Genomic DNA, 22,489 nt, shown 5'->3' with positions numbered 1-22,489 from the left:
TTTAATTTTTTATTATAATATAATGTTATTTTTAATTATTAATAAAAAATTTCAAAAGATATTAAAATTGAAGTTAGAACTAAAGTTTTTTTTTTTTAATTTTGATATCACGATTTGAGTGTCATAAAAAATAATAGGTGAAAGAAGATAACATTAAGAAAAATTCAAAATATTCTATTCTCATAAATGTAGCCAAAAACACTCATCAAAATATAATAAGTAAAAACATCCTTTTTAAGATGATTTTTTAAATTATATTAGTATAACTTTGATCATCTATTAAATCGTTCAATAAGTTTCAATTGAATATTATTTTTTTAAAATTCATTGTTGGATTGAAGATTCCTTTTACATAGATCATATATAAAAAATTTCATATTAATCTAAAATTATTTGCTACCTTATTCATACAAATTTAAAACTTTTCAAAATATACTAAAATATGAATAATTTGATTATCTTTTTATTATAATTCAATTTTAATAAAATTTGATATATACAATCTTAACAATATATAAATATAGTTTAATAGTTGAATTGATAAAAAATTATATTTCATATCAAGTTATAAAATGATGTATTAGTTGATTAAATTACACAAATGTAATTTGATCCCTAAACCCTAAATCCTATTTCACGAGGTACATTGGTCAACAAACAATCTAAGTTAGAAGATACATTGGTGAATGCAAATCAATTATCCATAACTATTCAATGTTATATATATATATGTGAAAGGATTAAAGTATATTGATAAGATACAGATAATTCATATTAAGTTTAATTAATATTTTAGTCACCTTAAAGTACATGGTTTTTGTTTTAACTAATCATGTCTTTGGGCTCTAGCCCTCTTTGCAAAAAAAAAAAAAAAATACAAACTTTTGAACACTTCTCAATTGTTGAAATTCACTAGCATTAATTAATTTAATATTAAAAATAGAATGCATTAATTATAATAATGAAGGCTTCAAAGACTCATCTCGGCAGAACTCATGGCCATTCTCAAGGGATATGGGAAAGAGATGTATCATTAGCAAGACATTACATGTTGCTAAAAAAAAAAGAAGCAGCAGAAAAAAGCAGGATATTACAAACTGTACGGGAATAAACTACAAGTACTTTTTTTCCTATTGAAATTACTCAACAAGTCCTTAAGTGAGTAGGATTTTAGCGGCATTAGGGAGAATCAAACACACATGCATGGAGAATATAAGAGTTCATTCTAGTTAAAAATATATAGCTTAATCTAATATCATATCAAAATATATAACTTAATAACTTAATCTAACATCATATCAAATATGTAACTTCAAAATATAAATTCAAATTGTAAATTAAAGATAATCGTACAATGTTTCAAAGAACAAATATATAAAAAATAAATTCTTAGTTCATACAATTTCTTAAATGCATGACCATGCAGCTAAATATTTAATAACAAATCTAAACACAATCATTCATGCTTTATATCTTGGTGATTTGGAGCTAATCATGCTGGGGATTGATTTTCAACATAAGAATTGAGAATCAAAGCACATAGGTGAAGGAATCAAGAGACCTTGCCCAAACATTGGGAGTATAAAATGGGAGAGGTTTTACAGAGTTACTGGGGTAAAAAAAACTGAGGTTGGGACACAGAAAACAGGATACAGTGCAGGAGCAGGACCCGCGCCTTCCCATTGATTTAACTGAAACCATTAGTTTACAGTCTGAACCATAGTTCAAGGTATTTAGTATAGTTTGAACCATTAGGTTGAGCAAATATACAAGCACACAAAGAAAAAGAGAAAGAATATGCTCACGCAACCTGACTAACATATTAACTAACAGCAATGTTATTGCTGCAAACTTTAGTCTCCTATAAATATCAGCTGACTGTAGATTTAAGTACGCTGCTTTGAGCCAAAAAGTAGTCAGCGATTCTGTCTCGCTCTTGTGTGCTTCTCATCTGCTACCAATAGTCACCACAGGAGCAAACCCCATCTTGAAAATGATGGTATAGAATAGGGTCTCTAATTACAATATGCCGTTGCTCTAACTTTGCTATGAGTTTTTCAAATTTATGACAATCTCCGCAGATCTTAAGGTTCTTCCAGATTCTAATAGTTTTCTCATTTGGAAAGCTCATAATACCAAAAACAATTGCCAGTTTCTCACTGTGGTATCGAAGAGAGTCTTCTCTCTGTTCCCCTTCAAGTCTTGTGGTACAAAATTTGTGCCAGGAACATAACCAGCACCCGCTAGTCTACAAATAAATTGGTTCAACTGTCTATTGATCTCATCTATTTGAGGATGAGATTTATCTCCCAAAATAAAAGCATGTATCTGCTTATTGACTTCAATCCAGCTACATCCAGGTTCTTTCCTTATGCCCCTTTTTTTCATAGCACTCCGAACTTCTGCAACATCATTCCACCTTTTTGAAATTGCATAAATATTAGATAACAACACATATGTCCTGTGGATCCAACTTTAGAATTTCCTTAGCATCATACGTGGCTAAATCCACATTCTGATTAACCCTGCATGCATCAAGTAAAGTCCTCCACATCACAACATCTGGCTCACAATTCATTTCATGAATTAACTTAACCATGTCATCAAGCTTTCCAGCTCTTCCAAGAAGATCAAGCATGCAACCATAGTGTTCTCTTCCAGGATCTATCCAATATAGGTTCTTCATAGATCGAAAATAGTTCCAACCTTCATTTACTAGCCCTGCATGACTACACGCAAACAGAACCCCAAGAATTGTAATATGGTTTGGTTTTGGATCCTGCACTTTCATGGACCCAAATAAATTGAGTGCTTCCATACTAAAACCATTTTGGGCTAACCCAGCAATCATGGTGCTCCAAGAGATTACGTCCTTCTTGGCCATCCAATTGAAAATGAACTTTGCATCCTCCAAAGTACCACACCTACAATTCATATCTAAAAGGGCATTGTTGAGGATAAGATCTTTGTCAAATTTCAGCATATGGACATGGGCCTGCCTCCCTAACTCCAACAACGACAAACTAGTACACAATCTCAAAACACTCGTGAGCGTCGAGTGATCAGCCGGAAAACCCACTCTCCTCATGCTCTTGTAAAGATGTAAAGCCTCATCACCATCACTGTGCTGAGCAAAAGCAGCAATAATGGAGTTCCAAACAACAGAATCTCCTGTCACCATCTCACGAAAAACCTTTAGAGCTTCCAACAACTCCCCCATTTTCTAGTAAACATCAATAAGCGCACTGCGAACAAATACATCAGACTCCAACCCCACTTTCATTATCAAAGAATGCAGCTGTTTGAGATCAGACAAACTCTCACACGCCCTAAGAACCGAAGAGAAAGTAAACATGTTAGGCACGACACCAACCCTAAAGATGAAAACCAAGAAACTCATGGCCCTGCCATTGAGCTTGGCATTAGAGTAAGCAGATATCAAAGTAGTCCACGACACGACATTTCGTTCAGACATTTTATCGAACAGTACCTGCGCTTCTTCTAAGAGGTTGAATTTGACATGTTGATGAGAGAGTTGGTCAAAAATGTTTTTGGGTGATGCCCATTTGAGAATATGTGGCGGTGAACGCGTTTTCGTTCCCTGACAGCACCATGAGCCAAGCAACACTTGATGAGCTCAGAATAGGAAATAGCGTCGGCCCAGACTCCGCGTCTTTCCATGGCATCCAACACATGCATGGCTCGGGGAAGGTCTCTTTGGTAACAATGGTTGAGTAGTGACTCGGTTTCAGGAGGCGCATAGTGTGGAGATACGTGAGAGTGAGACGAGTTAGCACTGTATGAACAACAACGCGAGCTTGTTGTTGGGCGCAACAATTGTAAGTGCTTTGATACACTTCTCATAGGTTCGGTCGGTCCGCTAGTTGTTGCGGGTTCAATGAATTGAATACAACATTTTATGTAAGATTTATGGTTATATTTTTTGACATTAGAAACAAAAATTGACACGTTTTAAATCATTATTACTATTTATTTTTTCTTATTGTGTACGCACTCATCTTTTTATATATATATATATATATAGAAATAAGATAACTTCATTTCATTTATAATGTGCGAGTAAATACAAATTGGTGTATGCTTAAAATTCTCCATGCTAGCATGGGATCTTGTTATCCTAGCTAAGGTGCGTACTACAAGATTAGTTCATCTCCTCTTGAAACTCTGTACGCACTCATCTAAAATATATACTTTCTGTTATTCCAAATTTATGTTTCAAGAAATATTTTCCTTCAAATGTAGTAAATATTATATTTAATTATATATACTTTTGTTCTCTTAGTCTAAATGATACGTGATTTTGGTTTCTCAAAGTTTTTGAGTAAGTGAAGTCTCTTCATTTTTAAAATTAATTAAATTTGATTCTTCCATCAATTTATTCTACATAAACCCTTAAATTTCCTCATTTCCTCACAATTTTTTGCAAATTGAATTGATCGAATTATTTAGAATATTCTAATATTCATAATTTGAGCTTTGCAATTTCAACTATTAATAAATATGAAATAAATTGTTTTCTTAAACATAAGTAACTAAGGTGCCATAAATTACTTGAAAAAGTGAGGTGCATAAATAAACTAAATGAAAACAAAGGAATAGACATGTTTTAATTTTAAGGAAAGAAAATTTTAAAAAAAAAATCTAAAAATTCTAGATATTCAATTAGACTATCACTTTTTTATAATGTAGCAATCTTAGCATACCGATTGAAATTAAAAATAGTCCCTTGATCAGGAAAAAATACAATTGCATAGCAAATAGTTCTCTAACCAATCAAATTTTATGACAAATTAACCTCCAAGTCTGAACTGGCTTTCCAGTTGCTTATAGATACCATTTGTCCTGAATCAGACCTTTATTATACACCTCTTCAAGCTTTCAAGGATTCTTCTATTCTGACACTATACTATGAGCAGATGCAAGTGATGGAATACTCTGTTCATATCTGAAAAAATTGCTAGGATCTACCTTGGTCTTTACCTGCACCAGCCTATCAAAATTTCTCTTGAAATACTTCCTACCCCAAACACTAGCCTGTGCATAAGTAGCATTTCCAGGGCCATTGACACCTATATCAACATCTCTATAGTTCAGATACGAACTTCTAGGTGAGTATGACACATAAGGAGTCATGTAATCATATAGCCTCCGAATCTGATATAAATATTGTTTAGCAACATCTTCACCCTCCTCATCCCAACTCACAGAGTACTGAATTTTAAATATGTTACCAAACCTATGTGGAAACGGTGTTTCGAACTCAGAAATCTCACCCATTTTCCCACCATAGGGGTTGAATGTGAAAACAGGCTTTTCTAGTTCCATCATCATCTTCCATATACCTTCAAGGGCAGCTTTGGAGATAGGTTGCTGCACATAATCTGATTTCTTCTTCAAGAATTTCTCTTTTGTTGCATGTCTTTGAAGCAAAACATCAACCGAAGTCCCCACCGGATAGTTATCCCAAAACAACACCGACTGAATCCAACTCATTTGAATGCACTGTTCGGCAACCAAACCCAGTTGAGGGAAACTTTGATTCATCACAGAAAGAAGCTCTTGTGAATTTCCAAGAAACAAGGCATTGAACTTGGCCTTTATTGTCTTCCGATCCGATCTCGTCACGGGACTAAGAACCACCCTAATGAACAAGCCATCGTGTATCTTATCAGCAACATACTGCCACTGAAAAACAAGATCACTGGCATCTTGTTCCAATGTTTTTTCAATTCTGAAAACCGTGACAACCTCAGGCACAGGAACTAACCTAATTTTCCATGAAACAATAACCCCAAAGCTAGCACCACCACCTCCTCTAATGGCCCAGAAAAGATCTTCACCCATTGTTGCCTTATCCAAGACTCTTCCTTCAGAATCCACAATTAGGGCATCCAAAACATTATCCACTGAGAGACCAAACCTTCTCATCATGTTCCCATACCCTCCTCCACTGAAATGCCCTCCAACACCAACACTGTGACACACGCCAGCAGGGAAACCTAGGACCCTACTCTTCTCAGCAATAGCATAGTAAAGCTCACCAATCGTTGACCCCGAGTCAACCCACGCTGTCTGGTCCTCGACGTCGACCTCCACTGATTTCAGCATGAACATGTCCACAATCACAAATGGGGTTTGTGACATGTACGAGAGGCCTTCAAAGTCGTGCCCCCCACTTCTTGTTCTGATCTCAAGATTGAACCTTTTGCAGCAGATGATGGAGGCTTGGATGTGGGACACGTGTGTTGGTGCAACAATGAAGGTTGGTTTTGGGGTTGTGGGGGAACTTAACCTCAGGTTTCTGATGTAGGCCTCCAAAATGGGAGGGTATGAAGGGTTTTTTGGGAAATAGGTGACTGCAGAGATTGGACGAGAAGGGTCAGAATGGAGAGAGAGGCATTGGAGAATGGTCTCTGAGGTTGCCGTTAGAACATGGAGCAGAAAGATTGAGACAAAGGGTAGGATCACAGACATGGTTTTGGATTGATCAATTCAGAGGTTCCTCATGTTCAATGTACTTCAGTTGCACATATATATATATATAGGGATGATCGATCAGATTCAAATTCTATGGGTCTTTTTCTGAGATATTTCAAGAAATACTATGGGTCTCTTCTTCCGGGTTAGCATGAAGGATGAGGAAAAAGGTCAACTTAATTAATTACTACAAAAGTGAAAACAATAGAAGAAGAAAGAGAAAATAAGGAGCATAATAATTAATGTAATTAAAAGTGATGAGAGAGATTTGAAGAACAGAGTCAAAATGTAAGTCAGAATGTAAAAACTTACTTAAAATTATTACTCCCACCGTGTCATTATATAATAGTCAATTAAAAGAAACAAAATTATCCTAAAATATCCTAATTTTTAATGTAATATTAATAATTTTGTTTATTTATTTATGCCTCTTATAATATTATTAATGATAGATAATAAAAACTCATAAATAAATTAATGATTATATTAAATTAATTTTAGAAAATTATTATTATTTTCATTTATTTTTTTTATTGATATGTCAAAACAATCTAAAATAACTATTAATTTAGGATAGAGAGAATATTCTTTTTTATATATGGTTAACTTATAAATTTTACTCAAAATAATTTATAAAAAACATAGTGACTTATAAATTAGTCAAATTAACTTATAAAAATTAAATTTAATTATTTTTTTTCTTGAAATAGTTGTAACAGTTTTATCATTTAGTCTTTATAATTTAAAATATTTTATTTTAGTTTCTAAAGTTACAATTTTTTAATATAGAAATCTATACTCACTAGTCATTTATATTCCTACAAGTTTACTCACCTAATTCCACTATATCACAACATTCTTTCCGTTCACACACCATTTCCCTCTCTATCTGTAAAATTAACACCAAACCCAAAATCAAAACCAACCCACTTGGCGTAGTAACTGTCACTTCCATAATCCTTTCCTTGAACCTTCCTCTCTTCACATTTCTCATTGGGTCGGTCCTCTTCGTTTTCCACCGCAACCAGTTTCAGTGTTTTCTGTTTTGAAGTTCGTGCTTTCTTCGCGTTCTTTGATTTGATGAATGGATCAGAGAAAGGAAGAGAGAAGGAACAAAATAGAAAATGGGAAAACATTCATAAATGATGAATAAAAATTGAAACAATAAACAACTGTACAGTTACAATATGGTTAAAGCCCTAAAATGATATTCCACGTTCTGAGTCTGAAGAGAGACAAATTTTTCAAACTAGATTATTTTTAGAAACTAATTCCTAAAAGGGGCTGTTTTGAAACTTTTTTTAGGGGGTCTGTTTTTGAAGGGGACTCGTCAGTGGGGTTGGCGAGTTGGACACGTGGCGGCGCCTGGTGGACTCGCCAGTGGAGTTGGCGAGTTGCTGTCCACGTGGCGGGTCCCGCCACTCGTACGGACGAAATGCTTTTTACGGAAAAAAAATTTTTTAACTTCAAACGCGTATAACTTTTGATAGGAATGTCCGTTTGAGGCCCATAATATGTCAAAATGCTCGAAATTGAATAAAGAATCTCTTGGCAAATTCCCGAAGGGGATTTGGTCAACTCATTTTCCCAAAAAATGGATTTAAGATTCAACCACCCATTTTTTTAATCTTAAATCCTATTTTTGAGCTACTTAGAGGCATTTTTTGGGAAAATGAGTTGACCAAATCCGGGGATTTGCCAAGAGATTCTTCATTCAATTTCGAGCATTTTGACATATTATGGGCCTCAAACGGACATTCCTATCAAAAGTTATACGCGTTTGAAGTTAAAATTTTTTTTTTCCGTAAAAAGCATTTCGTCCGTACGAGTGGCGGGACCCGCCACGTGGACAGCAACTCGCCAACTCCACTGGCGAGTCTACCAGGCGCCGCCACGTGTCCAACTCGCCAACCCCACTGGCGAGTCCCCTTCCAAAACAGACCCCTCCTGGAAAAAGTTTCAAAACAGCCCCCTTTTGAGAATTAATTTTTAAAAGTAACCTAGTTTGAGAAATTTGACCTGAAGAGAATAGGGGAAAATGGGTTGTTACTAAGATCAAGTTAAGACTAAATTTATCCTTTTTAAAAACTTATCATGTTCACTTTTAGTTTTTATGCATTTTGTATTATCAGTTGTAAAGTAATTAAGAATAATAGGTGATCATTTTTTTAATTAATTTAAGGATAAAAATGTCAAAAAAAAAATGTATACACCAAATCTTTCTCTATTTTAACAAAATAAAAAAAAAATTAGAAGTTAAAAAAACTAACAAGAGAATAATAGATAATTATTAAAAAAGAAGTAAAAAAATTAAAAAATAAAATAAAATGTGTTTACTAAATAAAAATATTTCCTTTATTATTAGTATAGATTATATAAATATCATAATAATATAACTTTTAAATATATAGTATATCAAAAATAAATTTACATGATAATTATATTTATCTATTTTAACTCAAATGGTTGTTAAAAAAATATCTTAATTAAATATATTTTTCACAAATAGATATAAGGTATGTGATATTTTAAGGAAGTGTATTTTGGCAAAAATTTAAATACATATTATAATTATTTGATAATAATTAATTATAATTATTAATTATCATAAATTTATTTGTTCAGAATTTCAAATCTTATTGATAATAATTAATTTATAATTATAAGAAATTTTATAAAATTAATTATATGAAAATTTTCCACTGAAATCTACGAAGTTTTTCCTCAAAGATATCTTTCTTTTTAATAATATAAAGATAAAAATAATTATAATAGTTATTTGATAATAAATAATTTAAAATTATAAAAAATAATCTAAATAAATTTAAAAACTTCTCATTGAAATGTACAAAGATTTCATTCAAAACTTTTTTACTTTTGTTAATATAAAGATAAAGATATTCTGTTTGAATTAAATTGAATCAATTTCTTTTTTTTTTAAAAAATCATATTCAAAATTATATTCATGTCAATAATTTTTTTTCCAATTTCTTATCGGTCTGGTTTTTCTTTTAATTTTAAGATATATATATTTTTTTAATTTTATTAAATTGAATTGATTTATCAAATACCAAACTTTGACTATTGTTTTTTAGTCAGTTTAATTTTCGGGTTTGTTATAGTCTTGTATGTTTAGATTTTTCGAAAAAAGAAGCAGAAGGATATAACAATCTTGATATCTTTTTCCTTAATCTTTGCTGGAAAAAGCAAAAGATTATTTTATAGAATCATGACTCTTAATTATCTTTTGAAAGACTCCATTCAAATATGCCAGCCGTAAACCGCCAGAGTTTGTTATAAATACCTGAGTTCCCATCAGATGAAAAGATAAGAAAAATGGCTAATTCAATGGTAAACCTAGTTTTCCTTTCTCTCACCCTTTTCATTTCAAATTTCCCTGCAACTTCTACTTTTGCTGGCCACCAGAAAGGTTTCCTTCAATGTTTTCAAACAATGTTAGGAGTTGACAACACAACTTCAGGAGTAATATTCACCAAAACTAGTTCTTCTTATGAACCCATTTTGGAGTCTTCTATAAGAAACGCCAGATTCCTTAACAGTTCAGCCCCAAAACCAAACCTTATTGTTACACCACATAGCCTATTCCACATCCAAGTAGCACTCTTTTGCTCAAAGAAAAGTGGCTTACAAGTAAGAATTCGAAGTGGGGGCCATGACTATGAGGGCCTTTCTTATGTCTCTCATTCTCACATTCCATTCTTGATCATTGATCTTGTCAACCTTAGGTCTATAACCATTAACATGGACGAAGAAACTGCATGGGTACAATCAGGTGCTACAGTTGGAGAACTCTATTATGCAATTGCAAAGAAAAGTAAGGTCCATGGTTTCCCAGCTGGAAGTTGTTCCACTATTGGTATTGGAGGGCACTTGAGTGGAGGTGGGTTTGGTACAATTTTCAGAAAATATGGCTTAGGTTCTGATAATGTAATTGATGCTCAGATTATAGATGTTAACGGGAAGATACTGAACAGAACACTGATGGGAGAAGATCTCTTTTGGGCCATAAGAGGAGGAGGAGGGTCTAGCTTTGGAGTCATTACTGCATGGAAAATCAAACTTGTACCTGTTCCTTCAAAAGTCACAACTTTTGATGTTTCAAGGACCCTTGATCAAGGTGCCACTACCCTTTTCCACAAATGGCAAACTATCGCTCCCAAACTTCCAAAAGAACTTTTCTTGCACACTGTTGTGGGAGTTACCAATTCAGCTTCTCAAGAAGGTGGAAAAACTGTGGTGGTTTCCTTCTCCGGACTGTATCTTGGGACACCTGAGAATCTCCTTACTTTGATGCAAAACAGTTTTGCAGAATTAGGTTTGCGGCGCGACAACTTCACCGAGATGACTTGGATTCAATCCGTTCTTCACTATGCAGGCTTTTCAATTGATGAATCCTTGGAGATCCTGCTCAGGAGAAACCATTCACCTCCATCTTTCAAAGCAAAATCTGATTATGTGAAGGAACCGATTCCGTTACGTGGCTTAGAAGGGCTGTGGAAGATGCTACTCTTGGATAACTCACCACTGTTGATCCTCACACCATATGGTGGAATAATGAGTGAGATTTCAGAATCAGAAACTCCGTTTCCACACAGAAAAGGGAACTTATATGGTATCCAGTATATGGTGAATTTTGCTTCAAATGAAGATGCGCCAAAGCATATAGATTGGATAAGAAGATTGTATGCATATATGACACCTTATGTGTCAAAGTTTCCAAGACGAGCATATTTGAATTATAGAGACCTTGATTTGGGAGCCAACCAAGGGAAACCGTGGTATGAAAAAGCAAAATCTTGGGGTTTGAAATATTTCAATTGCAATTTTGAAAGGCTGGCACTAGTGAAGGCCAGGGTTGATCCTGGAAATTTTTTCAGGGATGAGCAGAGCATTCCTCCATTGTAGGAGATGACAATCACAAATAATAAATTACTGAGACCTGCAAACATCCTCATAGTCATAGGCATAGTTTTCTCCATAATAATGATCTGTAGCCGTTGCAAATTTCAATTGCTATAGTCCAGAAGTTGTGCTTTGTAAATTCTTAGTTTAATCACAAAGGTTTGCAAAATTAATTTTCGTTTGACCTCTTGTAGTAGCTTATAGCATTAATAAAATCCAATATTCCATTTTGGGTTCCCACCTAACTTTAAAAAGTGTACAATAGTGTAAGGGTTTCCAGCGATTGTTGTGCTAGGGACAACAGAACAGACACTCAAACGGAGTTTGAGGTCAGAACGTACATAAACATTGATATAAAAACACTTCAAATTTTATAAGGTGTTTACATGAATCAGTTTAAGTAAAAAATAGTACTCGGGAAGCTTATTAGCTAATGTATATGAGTCCCATTGATGACGTTAATAATGAAAAGATTTAGAAATATAAAAATGATATTTTTTTCTCACGAAGTTACTGTTTTGAGCTCAAATATTTCAGTTATTGCAGAAAAAATGTTGACTTTTCACTAAGTAATTAACCCTTAATTTTCAATAAAAAAAAACCCTTACAATTTAAGGGTAAGAGTTATCACAACACACTAGAGTTGGCCTGGTGGTAGGGGTTGGAGTAGGAGTATAATGCATGAGATAATAATAATAGGTTTCAAATCTCATTGCGAAATTTGTTCCAAAAGCAAGAAGTCATCCTGAAATCATTGGTCCAATTATAGGTTTGCAAAACAAAAAGATTTTTTTTTCAAAGTCTGTATCTGGCCTGTAAAAGTCCAAGGATGATCGGATTGGTATGCGAATGTAAATCTTAATTTGAAAAAAAAAATATTTTTTTAAAAATATTTTTAAAAAGTGAAAATGTATAAAGTAAAAAAAAATCTATTTTTAAGTTAAAATTTATCACACTAAAATATATAAACATGTTATACATAACAAATTAACAAGAAAAACCTAAATTAAATATCAAAATCTCAACATAACAAATTAATAAGCAGGTACTCCACTAGGTTTGCTGGCTACGGATCAAACTCAATATAATTATATGAATTAAAAAAAAGGCTTATATATCCACCTCAAGTGATTTGACACAAGTTGCTAATGTACTAAAATTAAAATTAGATTGTCCAAATATTACTTAAGTTCAGTCCTTGACATAAATAATTATTGGTCAAGACTTAATTACCTTCTAGCTAAGGGTGCTCATGATTTGGATATTTAGATAATTATAACCATGCCTAATAAATAACTAGATTATAAGTTGGTATTATAACCATAACTAGTTTTTAAAATATAAATATAATTTGATATAATTAGTTATTATTTTTAAAATATGAGAATATAACTAGTTATATAACAAATTATATTTAAAATCAAATACATAACTAGTTATAATTTTACAACTACAACTATTTTTTAAATAAAATAAGTTATTTCAAATATTCATAACTATAAAATTGGTTATAATTTTATATAACTAGTTATGTAAAACTAGTTATAGTTATAGTTATTTTTTTAAAATTAGTTAAATATACAAGTCACACGTTTATTTACTTAGTCAATACACATTTTTTTTTCTACAATAACTGAAATATTTGAGCTCAAAACAGTAACCTCGTGAGGAAAATATCGTTTTTATATTCCAAAATAATCCTTTTAATTAACTCACCACTTCGATCAACTCATATACATTAGCCAACAAACTTTCCGATTATTATTTTTTTACTTCAGCTGCTTCTCTGTTAGCATCTTATAAATCTCAAGTATTAATCTGTGGTCTACCGCACGGGCAGTTAACATGTTTTTTATATCAATAATTTTGTCTGTGCTCAAACTTCGTATCTCGTATTGATATTTATTAATTATGTAAGAGTGCTTGTCTTTCTGATTAATAACTCCACTTGGACCACTTGCAATTTACAAATCACTCTTCATTCGGAATGTTTGATAATTTATTAATTATTATTTGTGATTGCCATCTTCTACAATGGAGGAATGCTCTGCTCATCCCTGAAAAAATTTCCAGGATCAACTTCTGCCTTCACTCGTGCCAGCCTTTCAAAATTGTAATTGAAATATTTCAAACCCCAAGATTTTCCATTTTCATAGCTCGAGTTCCCTCTGTTCACACCCAAATCAAGGTCTCTATAATTTAGGTATGCTTGTCTTGGAAACTTTGACACATACGGCGCCAAATATGCATGCAGTCTTCTCAACCATTCTATATGCTTTGGCGCTTCTTCATTAGAAACCAAATTCACCGAATACTGGATACCATATAAGTTCCCTTTTCTGTGTGGAAACGGAGTTTCTGATTCTGAAATCTCACTCATTATTCCACCATATGGTGTGAAGATAAACGGTGGTGGGTTCTCCAAGAGTAGCATCTTCCATAGCCCTTCTAAGCCATGCAACGGAATTGGTTCCTTCACATAATCAGATTTTGCTTTGAAAGATGGAGATGTTTGATTTCTCCTAAGCAAGACCTCCAAGGACTCATCTTTTGAAAAGCCTGCAAAGTAAAGAACAGATTGAATCCAAGTCATCTCGGTGAAGTTGTCGCGCCGCAAACCTAATTCTGCAAAACTGTTTAGCATCAAAGGAAGGAGATTCTCTGGTGTCCCAAGATACAATCCCGAGAAGGAAACCACCACAGTTTTTCCACCTTCTTCAGAAGCTGAATTGGTAACTCCCACAACAGTGTGCAAGAAAAGTTCTTTAGGAAGTTTGGGAGCAATAGTTTGCCACTTGTGGAAAAGGGTAGTGGCACCTTGATCAAGGGTCCTTGAAACATCAAAAGTTGCGACTTTTGAAGGAACAGGTACAAGCTTGATTTTCCATGCAGTAATGACTCCAAAGCTAGACCCTCCTCCTCCTCTTATGGCCCAAAAGAGATCTTCTCCCATCAGTGTTCTGTTCAGTATCTTCCCATTAACATTTATAATTTGAGCATCAATTATATTATCAGAAGCTAAGCCGTATTTTCTGAAAATTGTACCAAACCCACCTCCACTCAAATGCCCTCCAACACCAACAGTGGAGCAACTTCCAGCTGGGAAACCATGAACCTCACTTTTCTTTTCAATTGCATAATAGAGTTCTCCAAGTGTTGCACCTGACTCAACCCATGCAGTTTCTTCGTCCATGTTAATGGTTATGGACCTAAGGTTGAAAAGATCAATGATTATGAATGGAACGTGAGAGACATATGAAAGGCCTTCATAGTCATGGCCCCCACTTCGAATTCTTACTTGTAAGCCACTTTTCTTTGAGCAAAACAGTGCTACTTGGATGTGGAATAGGTTATGTGGAGTAACAATGAGGTTTGGCTTCGGGACTGAAGTGTCTAGGAATCTGGCGTTTCTTATAGAAGACTTCAAAATGGGTTCATAAGAAGAACTAGTTTTGGTGAATATTACTCCTGAAGTTGTGTTGTCAACTCCTAACATTGTTTGAAAACATTGAAGGAAACCTTTATCGTGGCCAGCAGAAGTAGAGGCTGAAGGGAAAATTGAAATGAAAACTGTGATAGAAAGGAAAGCTAATTTTACCATTGAAGTGGCCATTTTGGTCTCCTTTCTTGTCTTTTCAACTGGTGGGAACTCAGGTATTTATAGCCAACTCATGCGGTCGTTTATGGCTGGCATATTTGAATAGAGTGTACTAAAGGAAGTGATAGAATTACGATTCTTTGGAAAATTATCTTTTGATTGGAGGACCGCTATATCCTTCTATTTATTTTCCTACATATTAATTAAAAAAATATATTATTTTTCTATACATTCTTTAACTCACTAAGAACATCTATAATGTCAATCCCAACGTTTGAATCTTAAGTTATTTTTTATGCATGCCAACAATTAAATAAATGCCAAGAACTCGTTCGAGGAGGTTCGTTTTCAAAAACAGTTCGTTCACGTTGTCGATCTGCTTACACACTACAACAGACAAAGACAAAAGTGAGATTGCCCTTCCTACGAACAGTGCCAAGATCCCTCGTTGCTGATGTTATAAGAAGTGAAACAATGACCTGTTAGGCCCAGTCTCGCCAACGAAGCCGACTAGTCTGACTTTCTTATAAGTTACAAATTTATTGGTTGGACCAAATGAATTCATTTTATTTTTTTTTTAAATTTATGTGGATTCTACAAGGAATAAAATAAAATAAATTATCAGGCCAAATAGGCTTGATATTTTTTTTTATCTATAATTTATTGTACTCAGCCTAATCCGTAAGCTAGGCTGAACAAAATTGATTAAGATTCTTTTTAGACAAAAAATTTCAGAGATCAACTTGACTTTATTTATGAGTTATTCGATTTAGGCTCATTTATCACCTCTAAATATACTCATTTGAACACAATACTCCCTTTTTTATTCAATTTGAGATTAACTGTTGCAATTAAGATAATAATGAATGAACTACCATAGGGTAAAATATTGAAATTGTTTGATTATTAAACTTTTTAAAAATTTGTAGCTCGAAATATTAGAAGAATAAAATTGATTAATTATAATAACATAGAATTCAAGCGTAAACTTTACCTAAAACGTCACCAACTTCTAGACAACCCCGGTTAACATGCATTATCCATTAGATGGATAGAAAATTTCTAGCCATATATAAACCAGCACACCAAATGGTGTTTTTTTTTTTTTTCAAAATTAAACCAGCTCCACGGCAATCTTCAAAATATAAAAATATCTAACATCTTCTCTATTTAATACTAATTAGAATAATTTGTAGGAAAAACAAGGAATGTAAAAGATAAATTTTATAAAAAAAAAAACTTTTTTTCTTAATTTAACCTATATCTCAGTCCACACATAACTGTCACACTAACTCTAAATTAAGTGTAAGTAATAATCCTCAGTTCCTCACATTTAATGTTAAAGGAAAAATTTCATCTAAAGTCACAATCAATTGAACTATAAATAACCAAAAATAAAAAAAAAGTTAAAATTTTATGAATGAAAGCATTTTTTTTCGTTTCTCTTTTATTTAATTTATCTTATTATACCATCTAATAGGAATTAATTGATAGGACAAACTCAGCCGCTATAGACCAAACTTTGTGGAAAAACAAGTTTCTAGACTTACATTTCCAAATTCTAATAGTTTCTTTATTAGTATCTTGGAATTCCTTGGTTACGTCCGGTTACATTATTACTTCACTTTCCATTCCCTCCTAGTGCTCCCACATACATCCAATGAAAGTCTATCTTCCTGTTCTCAAATGAATGACTGGCATAGGTAAGCTCTTTTCATTCTTGTACATGAATTTTCCAGTAAGACAATGTTAACGTTGGGATCGAGCTGGATCAACATATATACATGATGCATTTTGAAATACAAATGTCAGGTGAAGTTTAAAAGTAAAAAAAAAAAAAAGTAAAAAAATTGAGTATTATATAAGTGAAACGAAAACCCATAAACCTAAGTCTTAAAGTTTTGGGTTAAAGTGTGGTATTAATTTTTTTTATATGATTGTTCATGACTTATTAGTATAAATCTATCCGATCTTTACTTGAATTACCCAACAACTAGTATTAGAACCGATGATTCGATTTGGTGATCGACTCAGACAAACAAGATGAGTGTGGTTGCTCATGGCTCAATAATTACTCCCCTCGAATTATCCAACTTTTGGTATATATGCTACCTGCGTGCTTAGTCTACGAGATCCCCAACTTTTATTTGTATTCCTGGGTACTTCTGGTACCAGTTTAATAATATGTTTTTTCTGATTTAAATTTTTTTTAAAAAAAACTGCGTAGTTACCATAAATACTACTTAATGAGGTGCATGTATTTGATACACACTATGACACAACACATGGAGAATAAAATAAAAGGAAAAAGATAAACATACATCTCATTTTTCAGAGTATATGGAGATGGGGTGTATGAATGGGATAAAGAGACAGAGACCTAGAGGAAAAAAAATCAAGAGAAGAGAGATAAAATAAGGGTAATGATACTTCCATCTTAGAGTAAGTTAGCAATCTACATCACGAGTTTTGGAATAAAACATCACGAATTTACCCTTACCTCGTTGACCCTAATCATTAGGCCATTGTCAAGTTTATTTGCCACAAGCTGCCACTTATGAATAATATCTGTTGCATTCTGCTCCAATGTCCTTCAAACATTGAACACTGTCACAGTAGATGGAACTGGAACTAGTTTTATCTTCCAAGCCACGATGATTCCAAAACCTGGTCCTCCACCTCCTCTAATGACCCAAAACAGATCCTCACCCATGGCTTCTCTATCAAGGAGATTACCCTTCGGGTTAATTATGTGAGCATCGAATACATTATCAGCAGCGAGACCGAACTTACGCATCAAGAATCCATAGCCACCGCCACTGAAGTGGCCACCAGTGCCCATAGTGGGCCACACACCTGCTGGGAACCCTAGTGTTTTGCTTTTCTCGCTAATCTTGTAGTAAAGTTCACCAATAGTTGCTCCAGCTTGAACCCATGCAGTGTTGTTTTTCACGTCCACTTTGATTTCTCGAAGGTTTATGAGGTTAATGACCACAAATGGAACCTTGGCAACGTAGGAGAGACCCTCGTAATCGTGGCCTCCGCTTCTGGTTCGGATCTGCATGCCATGGCGTTGGGAACAGATTATGGTGGCTTGAACGTGGGAAACAACTAGTGGTGTCACAATGACAAGGGGTTTTGAGCTTGCGTTAGACACTACATTTATCAATGCGTACCTTATTGTGCCGAACTAGAGAGATTATTCTACAAATTTAATAAATAGAGAAACTTCAACGTAACACAAGTATGACCAAACTCGCATTTCATCATTTTCATGCACAGGCACGCAGCTGTACAGTAGAATCTTGACTCCTGGTAAACGAAGTTCATTTGGTATAGTTAAATCATACATCATTTTTTTGTGGTGTGGGACTTAATTCCTTCTTTTATTAGAAATGACTTCTACTGAAATAGTTTGGTTCTTCTATGCATAGATTAAAATTATTGTATATGGATTTGGTATATGTATCCCCATATTTTGTTTCCCTCCTTTTTTAATAAATGAAATATTGGTGTGTTGCAGATGATGGTAGATTATTGGGTGTGCCAATATGGTTGAAATTTTAGTCATCATTGTCATGCTAGCGCTTGAATAATTTGTCATCATAATTATGCGTCTTAAAATAAAGATTAATCTCTCTCTCTCTCTCTCTCTCTCTCTCTCTCTATATATATATATATATATATATATATATATATATATATATATATCATGCGTGTTATATATATTATTTATCATGTATTGGGGTGGACTGGAGTACTCCTATGCTGTAAAGGAGGAGGTTATCATTTTGAGATCGTATTACATTCTCTTGGACAGGATATTTGAAGATTTCAATAATATTAAAGTAATTATATATGGAAACCTATATATAATATATACTTATTTAATAATTTTTGTTTTTTTAATCTTTTTTCTATCAAATCGTATTATCTATTCTACATTTTTTTTTCTTATCTTTCAAAATGTCAACTTAGCATATATAGGATGTCTATGCAACCTTATCCTAACATTAATACCCCATTATGCATCTTTTATTTTCCTCTTTTTTTTTTTGTCATAGCATATTATAAATCATATATATTACTTACTTCTCTTTCTTTTTTACTATCTCTCAAGGTGTCTATACTCCGTAAAATTTTCAAATATATTTTTCCTATTCTCTTTGTATTCTCTGGGGTGCTACATTTGGACACACTTTCAGAGGCCAAATTTTAACTTAATCATCATAACTTTTGATTAGGCTTCCTAGGGCCATATTTTTACCACTTATACAACACCTAACAGTACAAGAAATGGCTGAATTAGCGTCGGCACCATAGCGTCATCTTTGACATTGATGAAATGCGTAGGCAAACTTTCAAATTTAATTTTTAATTTTTTATCAAAAAAATAATATTTAACTAAGATTGTTAAACTCAAGAATTTATAATCCAAAAGATTAGTGTAGTGGTATAAAATCGCATGCTAGGTAATAATTTAAAATCTCTTTACGTTTATATAAGTAAAAATAATCAATTTAGTAGAAGAATCTGTATTTAATTTTTATTGTATAAAAATATTTTGATTCAACAACAGTTATGTATTATGAGCGACATTAATTTTTAACTTAGTGAGTTAGAAAACAATCATAATTTTTAACCTACAACAAAAAAAAACTCGAAGTCTATATAAATTTATAAAACTTTCATAAACTGGATAATCACATAAAAGTTTAATTAAGTAATATAAAAATGTTATTAAAAATTCTTAAACGCTTGACAAAATACTCTTTACACTAATAATTCAAAATTTTAACTTTGAAAAGAAAAAAACACGCTAGAAACATGATTAAATAGTGTGTTAGGATAAATATTAAAAAGTCTAATTTAATTGATATAAAATGTTTTTATTGTGCATGGTAGTGTCTACTTATATTTGTAAAATTGTGAGTTTAAGAGTTGCCACCTCCGCCGTCGCATTACTGCAACTAGCACAGTTTATTATTGATGATATTTTGATGCTTGAATTTTTTTTTTCTATCTTGTTATAACTTGAATATTGGTATGATTTTTTTTGCAATTTTTTTTTGAATCGTGCCAATTGGAAAGTGAAAAGTGTTGGAGTGAATAACTACAATTTTTTCCTTCCCAATTTAAGCCTCCGAGGCTTCTAATTAAAGAAAAATTCATATTGAAACATTTCTCAAAAGGAAGTATGACTGTCAGTTTAGAGAAAGCTAGCAAGTTTTCTCTATTAGGGGGTCATGTGGAGGTGCGACCGCATTGAGTTCACAATTGAAAGGGGCCATTTTTAAAAAAAATATAGTTTTGTAATATATCTTTTTAAAATTATTCTATATTATTTTTATAAATAAATTAGTTATTTTTTTATTTTATATCTTTTTTTTATCCAAATTAAAATGTGACACTTATTAAAAAATATCACTCTTTTACTTAATTTTCCTAATGTGTTATAATCATAAATTCATATTGAATGGATTTTTAATTGTATGATATATTAACATATTAAAAAAACACAAACACAAATTAAATTAGAAAGAATATAAGACTAAACTTAGTATATTAATAAAGAATAAAATATATTTAAATTTTAATATAAAATGATATTTTATTAATGATATATGAAAATGATAGAGAATTAGAGAATTTCCTTTTTGGAATCAAATGCAAAAAATAAATTAAATAGTAAATATAATTAATAAATTAAAATTTTAAAATGAGAGAAAATCCGTACGAGTTTACACAAACTAAATAAAATTCGGTAGAAGGGTACATGCTAATGAGTTAAAAACTATAATATAACATCTTTTAAATCATATGTTTGGTAACTTTTTGCGAGAATGACAGGGTCAGGGGAGTAAAATCTGCACCCTGCCATGTCCCTTAGTCATGCCTAATTATAATTGATATTTATGTATATGAAATTTTTTCTTAAAGATAAATTTTTTAATAGTAATTCATAACATAAGAGTAAATTAAATAAAAATGTTATTTAAGAAAAAATATGATGTTTGTTTTCATATTCGTTAAATTATGTTATTTGTTTAATGAAATAAAAAATATATTTTTAATAAATTTATGTGTTTATTTTTAAATATTTAAATATAAGAAAATTTTATTTAATATTTTATTATAAGTCATAAAATCTCATTGACCGACCCTGACCAACTGTGCCAATTAGGAAGGAAAAAGTGTTCAAGTGGATAACCATCTTTGTGCGTCAAGTATTTTTCGCTCTTGGTCGTCGTCAATCCATTATCATATATTTTATAGGTTATACCACTCAAATCATCTGACCCAACTTGAATCTCCATTTGTGTTCGACCATGGCCATCACCATTCTGTAATCACCACTTTCAAAAGTGAAAGTGGTGCGAGTAAAAACAGCATAGTCGTGATTCAAGAAAATGAATAAAACAAGAAAGTAATAAACCTTTGTGGGATTTTTTATTTTGTTATATATTCAGTACACTGAAGTCTCTATTATTGCTTGGAAAATTAAACTAGCAAGTGTAAGAGTTATTTTAGTGGCTCTAGGTGGATGCCTGTATGTCAATAGAGAAAATATTTCAAAAAATAACTTTGTATGATCTAGCAGGAAAAATAAACATTAACAATCATAGGAAAAGAACGCCTCATGTTCAACTTGGTTCATCAATGGAGTATGGTTAGCCTTTTCGGCCAAATATTTGAAAAATAATTTAAACACAATCAATCAGTTTTTATTACCTAACTTGAAGAGAAGTCATCACCCTAGATGAAACAAAAAGATCATGCTCAGAGGATGTTTATAAGTTGAGGAGATTATGAATGTAAGAAAAATGAAAATAATTGAGGTTGAAATTGTGGATGTAAGAGTGCAAGCTCGAATCAAGTTAAATAAAGTTGTGATATTTTTCTATTTTATTTATGTTATTATCTCTTATTAGTTGTGTAATTTTATATTTTATATTATTTATGTAATAAATATAATTTATTAATTAATATTTTAACGATATTGGTTACCAATATCTTAACTAGTAATTAAGAATTTTAATCGCTTCTCTTTATCGATACTACTAGCATTAAATCACCTTCGTAAAGCTTTAATGGAAAAAGGGGCAAGTGGGATCGCATGATACAATAAATGGAAGGAGAGAGAAGAAGAAATTAGGAATTCAAAATTTAAAATCTTTTAATAAATTTGACTTTCATTGGTAAACGATGTTCTAGGGCATCGAAGGAATTGGCACAAAGTAAATCAATATATTTAAACATTGAAATAATTAAATATGGTTGACGTATATGAAATTTTAAAAAAAATATATTATAAATAAGTAAATAAATAAAATAGTAGTTATTTATAAATTAATTAAAATAATTAATTCCAAAAATATCATTAGCAAATTATAATAAGAACCTACAATGATATAATTAATTACATATTAGCGGTTATAATTTAAAACTGTTACAAAACTATTCAAATAA

General features: G+C 32.1%; 4 protein-coding genes and 1 pseudogene across 4 annotated transcripts; 1 reads left to right on the top strand and 4 right to left on the bottom strand.

Moving 5' to 3' along the window:
* Positions 1 to 1,375: 1,375 nt before the first annotated feature.
* LOC114424319 lies at positions 1,376 to 3,891 on the bottom strand (annotated as a pseudogene).
* Positions 3,892 to 4,727: 836 nt separating this feature from the next.
* Positions 4,728 to 6,579, bottom strand: LOC114424621 (berberine bridge enzyme-like 8). The gene has a single exon (XM_028391486.1). It carries the CDS (start codon positions 6,493 to 6,495, stop codon positions 4,912 to 4,914), a length of 1,584 nt encoding a protein of 527 aa, XP_028247287.1. The 5' UTR covers positions 6,496 to 6,579; the 3' UTR covers positions 4,728 to 4,911.
* A 3,255-nt stretch (positions 6,580 to 9,834) lies between these two features.
* Positions 9,835 to 11,441, top strand: LOC114420856 (berberine bridge enzyme-like 26). Its single transcript, XM_028386575.1, has one exon. It carries the CDS (start codon positions 9,835 to 9,837, stop codon positions 11,422 to 11,424), a length of 1,590 nt encoding a protein of 529 aa, XP_028242376.1. The 3' UTR covers positions 11,425 to 11,441.
* A 1,695-nt stretch (positions 11,442 to 13,136) lies between these two features.
* LOC114424623 (berberine bridge enzyme-like 8) lies at positions 13,137 to 15,041 on the bottom strand. Its single transcript, XM_028391488.1, has one exon. The coding sequence runs from the start codon at positions 15,032 to 15,034 to the stop codon at positions 13,451 to 13,453; it is 1,584 nt and encodes a 527-aa protein (XP_028247289.1). The 5' UTR covers positions 15,035 to 15,041; the 3' UTR covers positions 13,137 to 13,450.
* A 2,307-nt stretch (positions 15,042 to 17,348) lies between these two features.
* Positions 17,349 to 18,204, bottom strand: LOC114424624 (tetrahydrocannabinolic acid synthase-like). The gene has a single exon (XM_028391489.1). The coding sequence runs from the start codon at positions 18,081 to 18,083 to the stop codon at positions 17,613 to 17,615; it is 471 nt and encodes a 156-aa protein (XP_028247290.1). The 5' UTR covers positions 18,084 to 18,204; the 3' UTR covers positions 17,349 to 17,612.
* Positions 18,205 to 22,489: the final 4,285 nt, after the last annotated feature.

This window comes from Glycine soja, chromosome 8 (assembly GCF_004193775.1).
Source record: "Glycine soja cultivar W05 chromosome 8, ASM419377v2, whole genome shotgun sequence".
Lineage (NCBI taxonomy): Eukaryota > Viridiplantae > Streptophyta > Magnoliopsida > Fabales > Fabaceae > Glycine > Glycine soja.
This window is presented reverse-complemented; position numbering and strand designations above follow the sequence as displayed.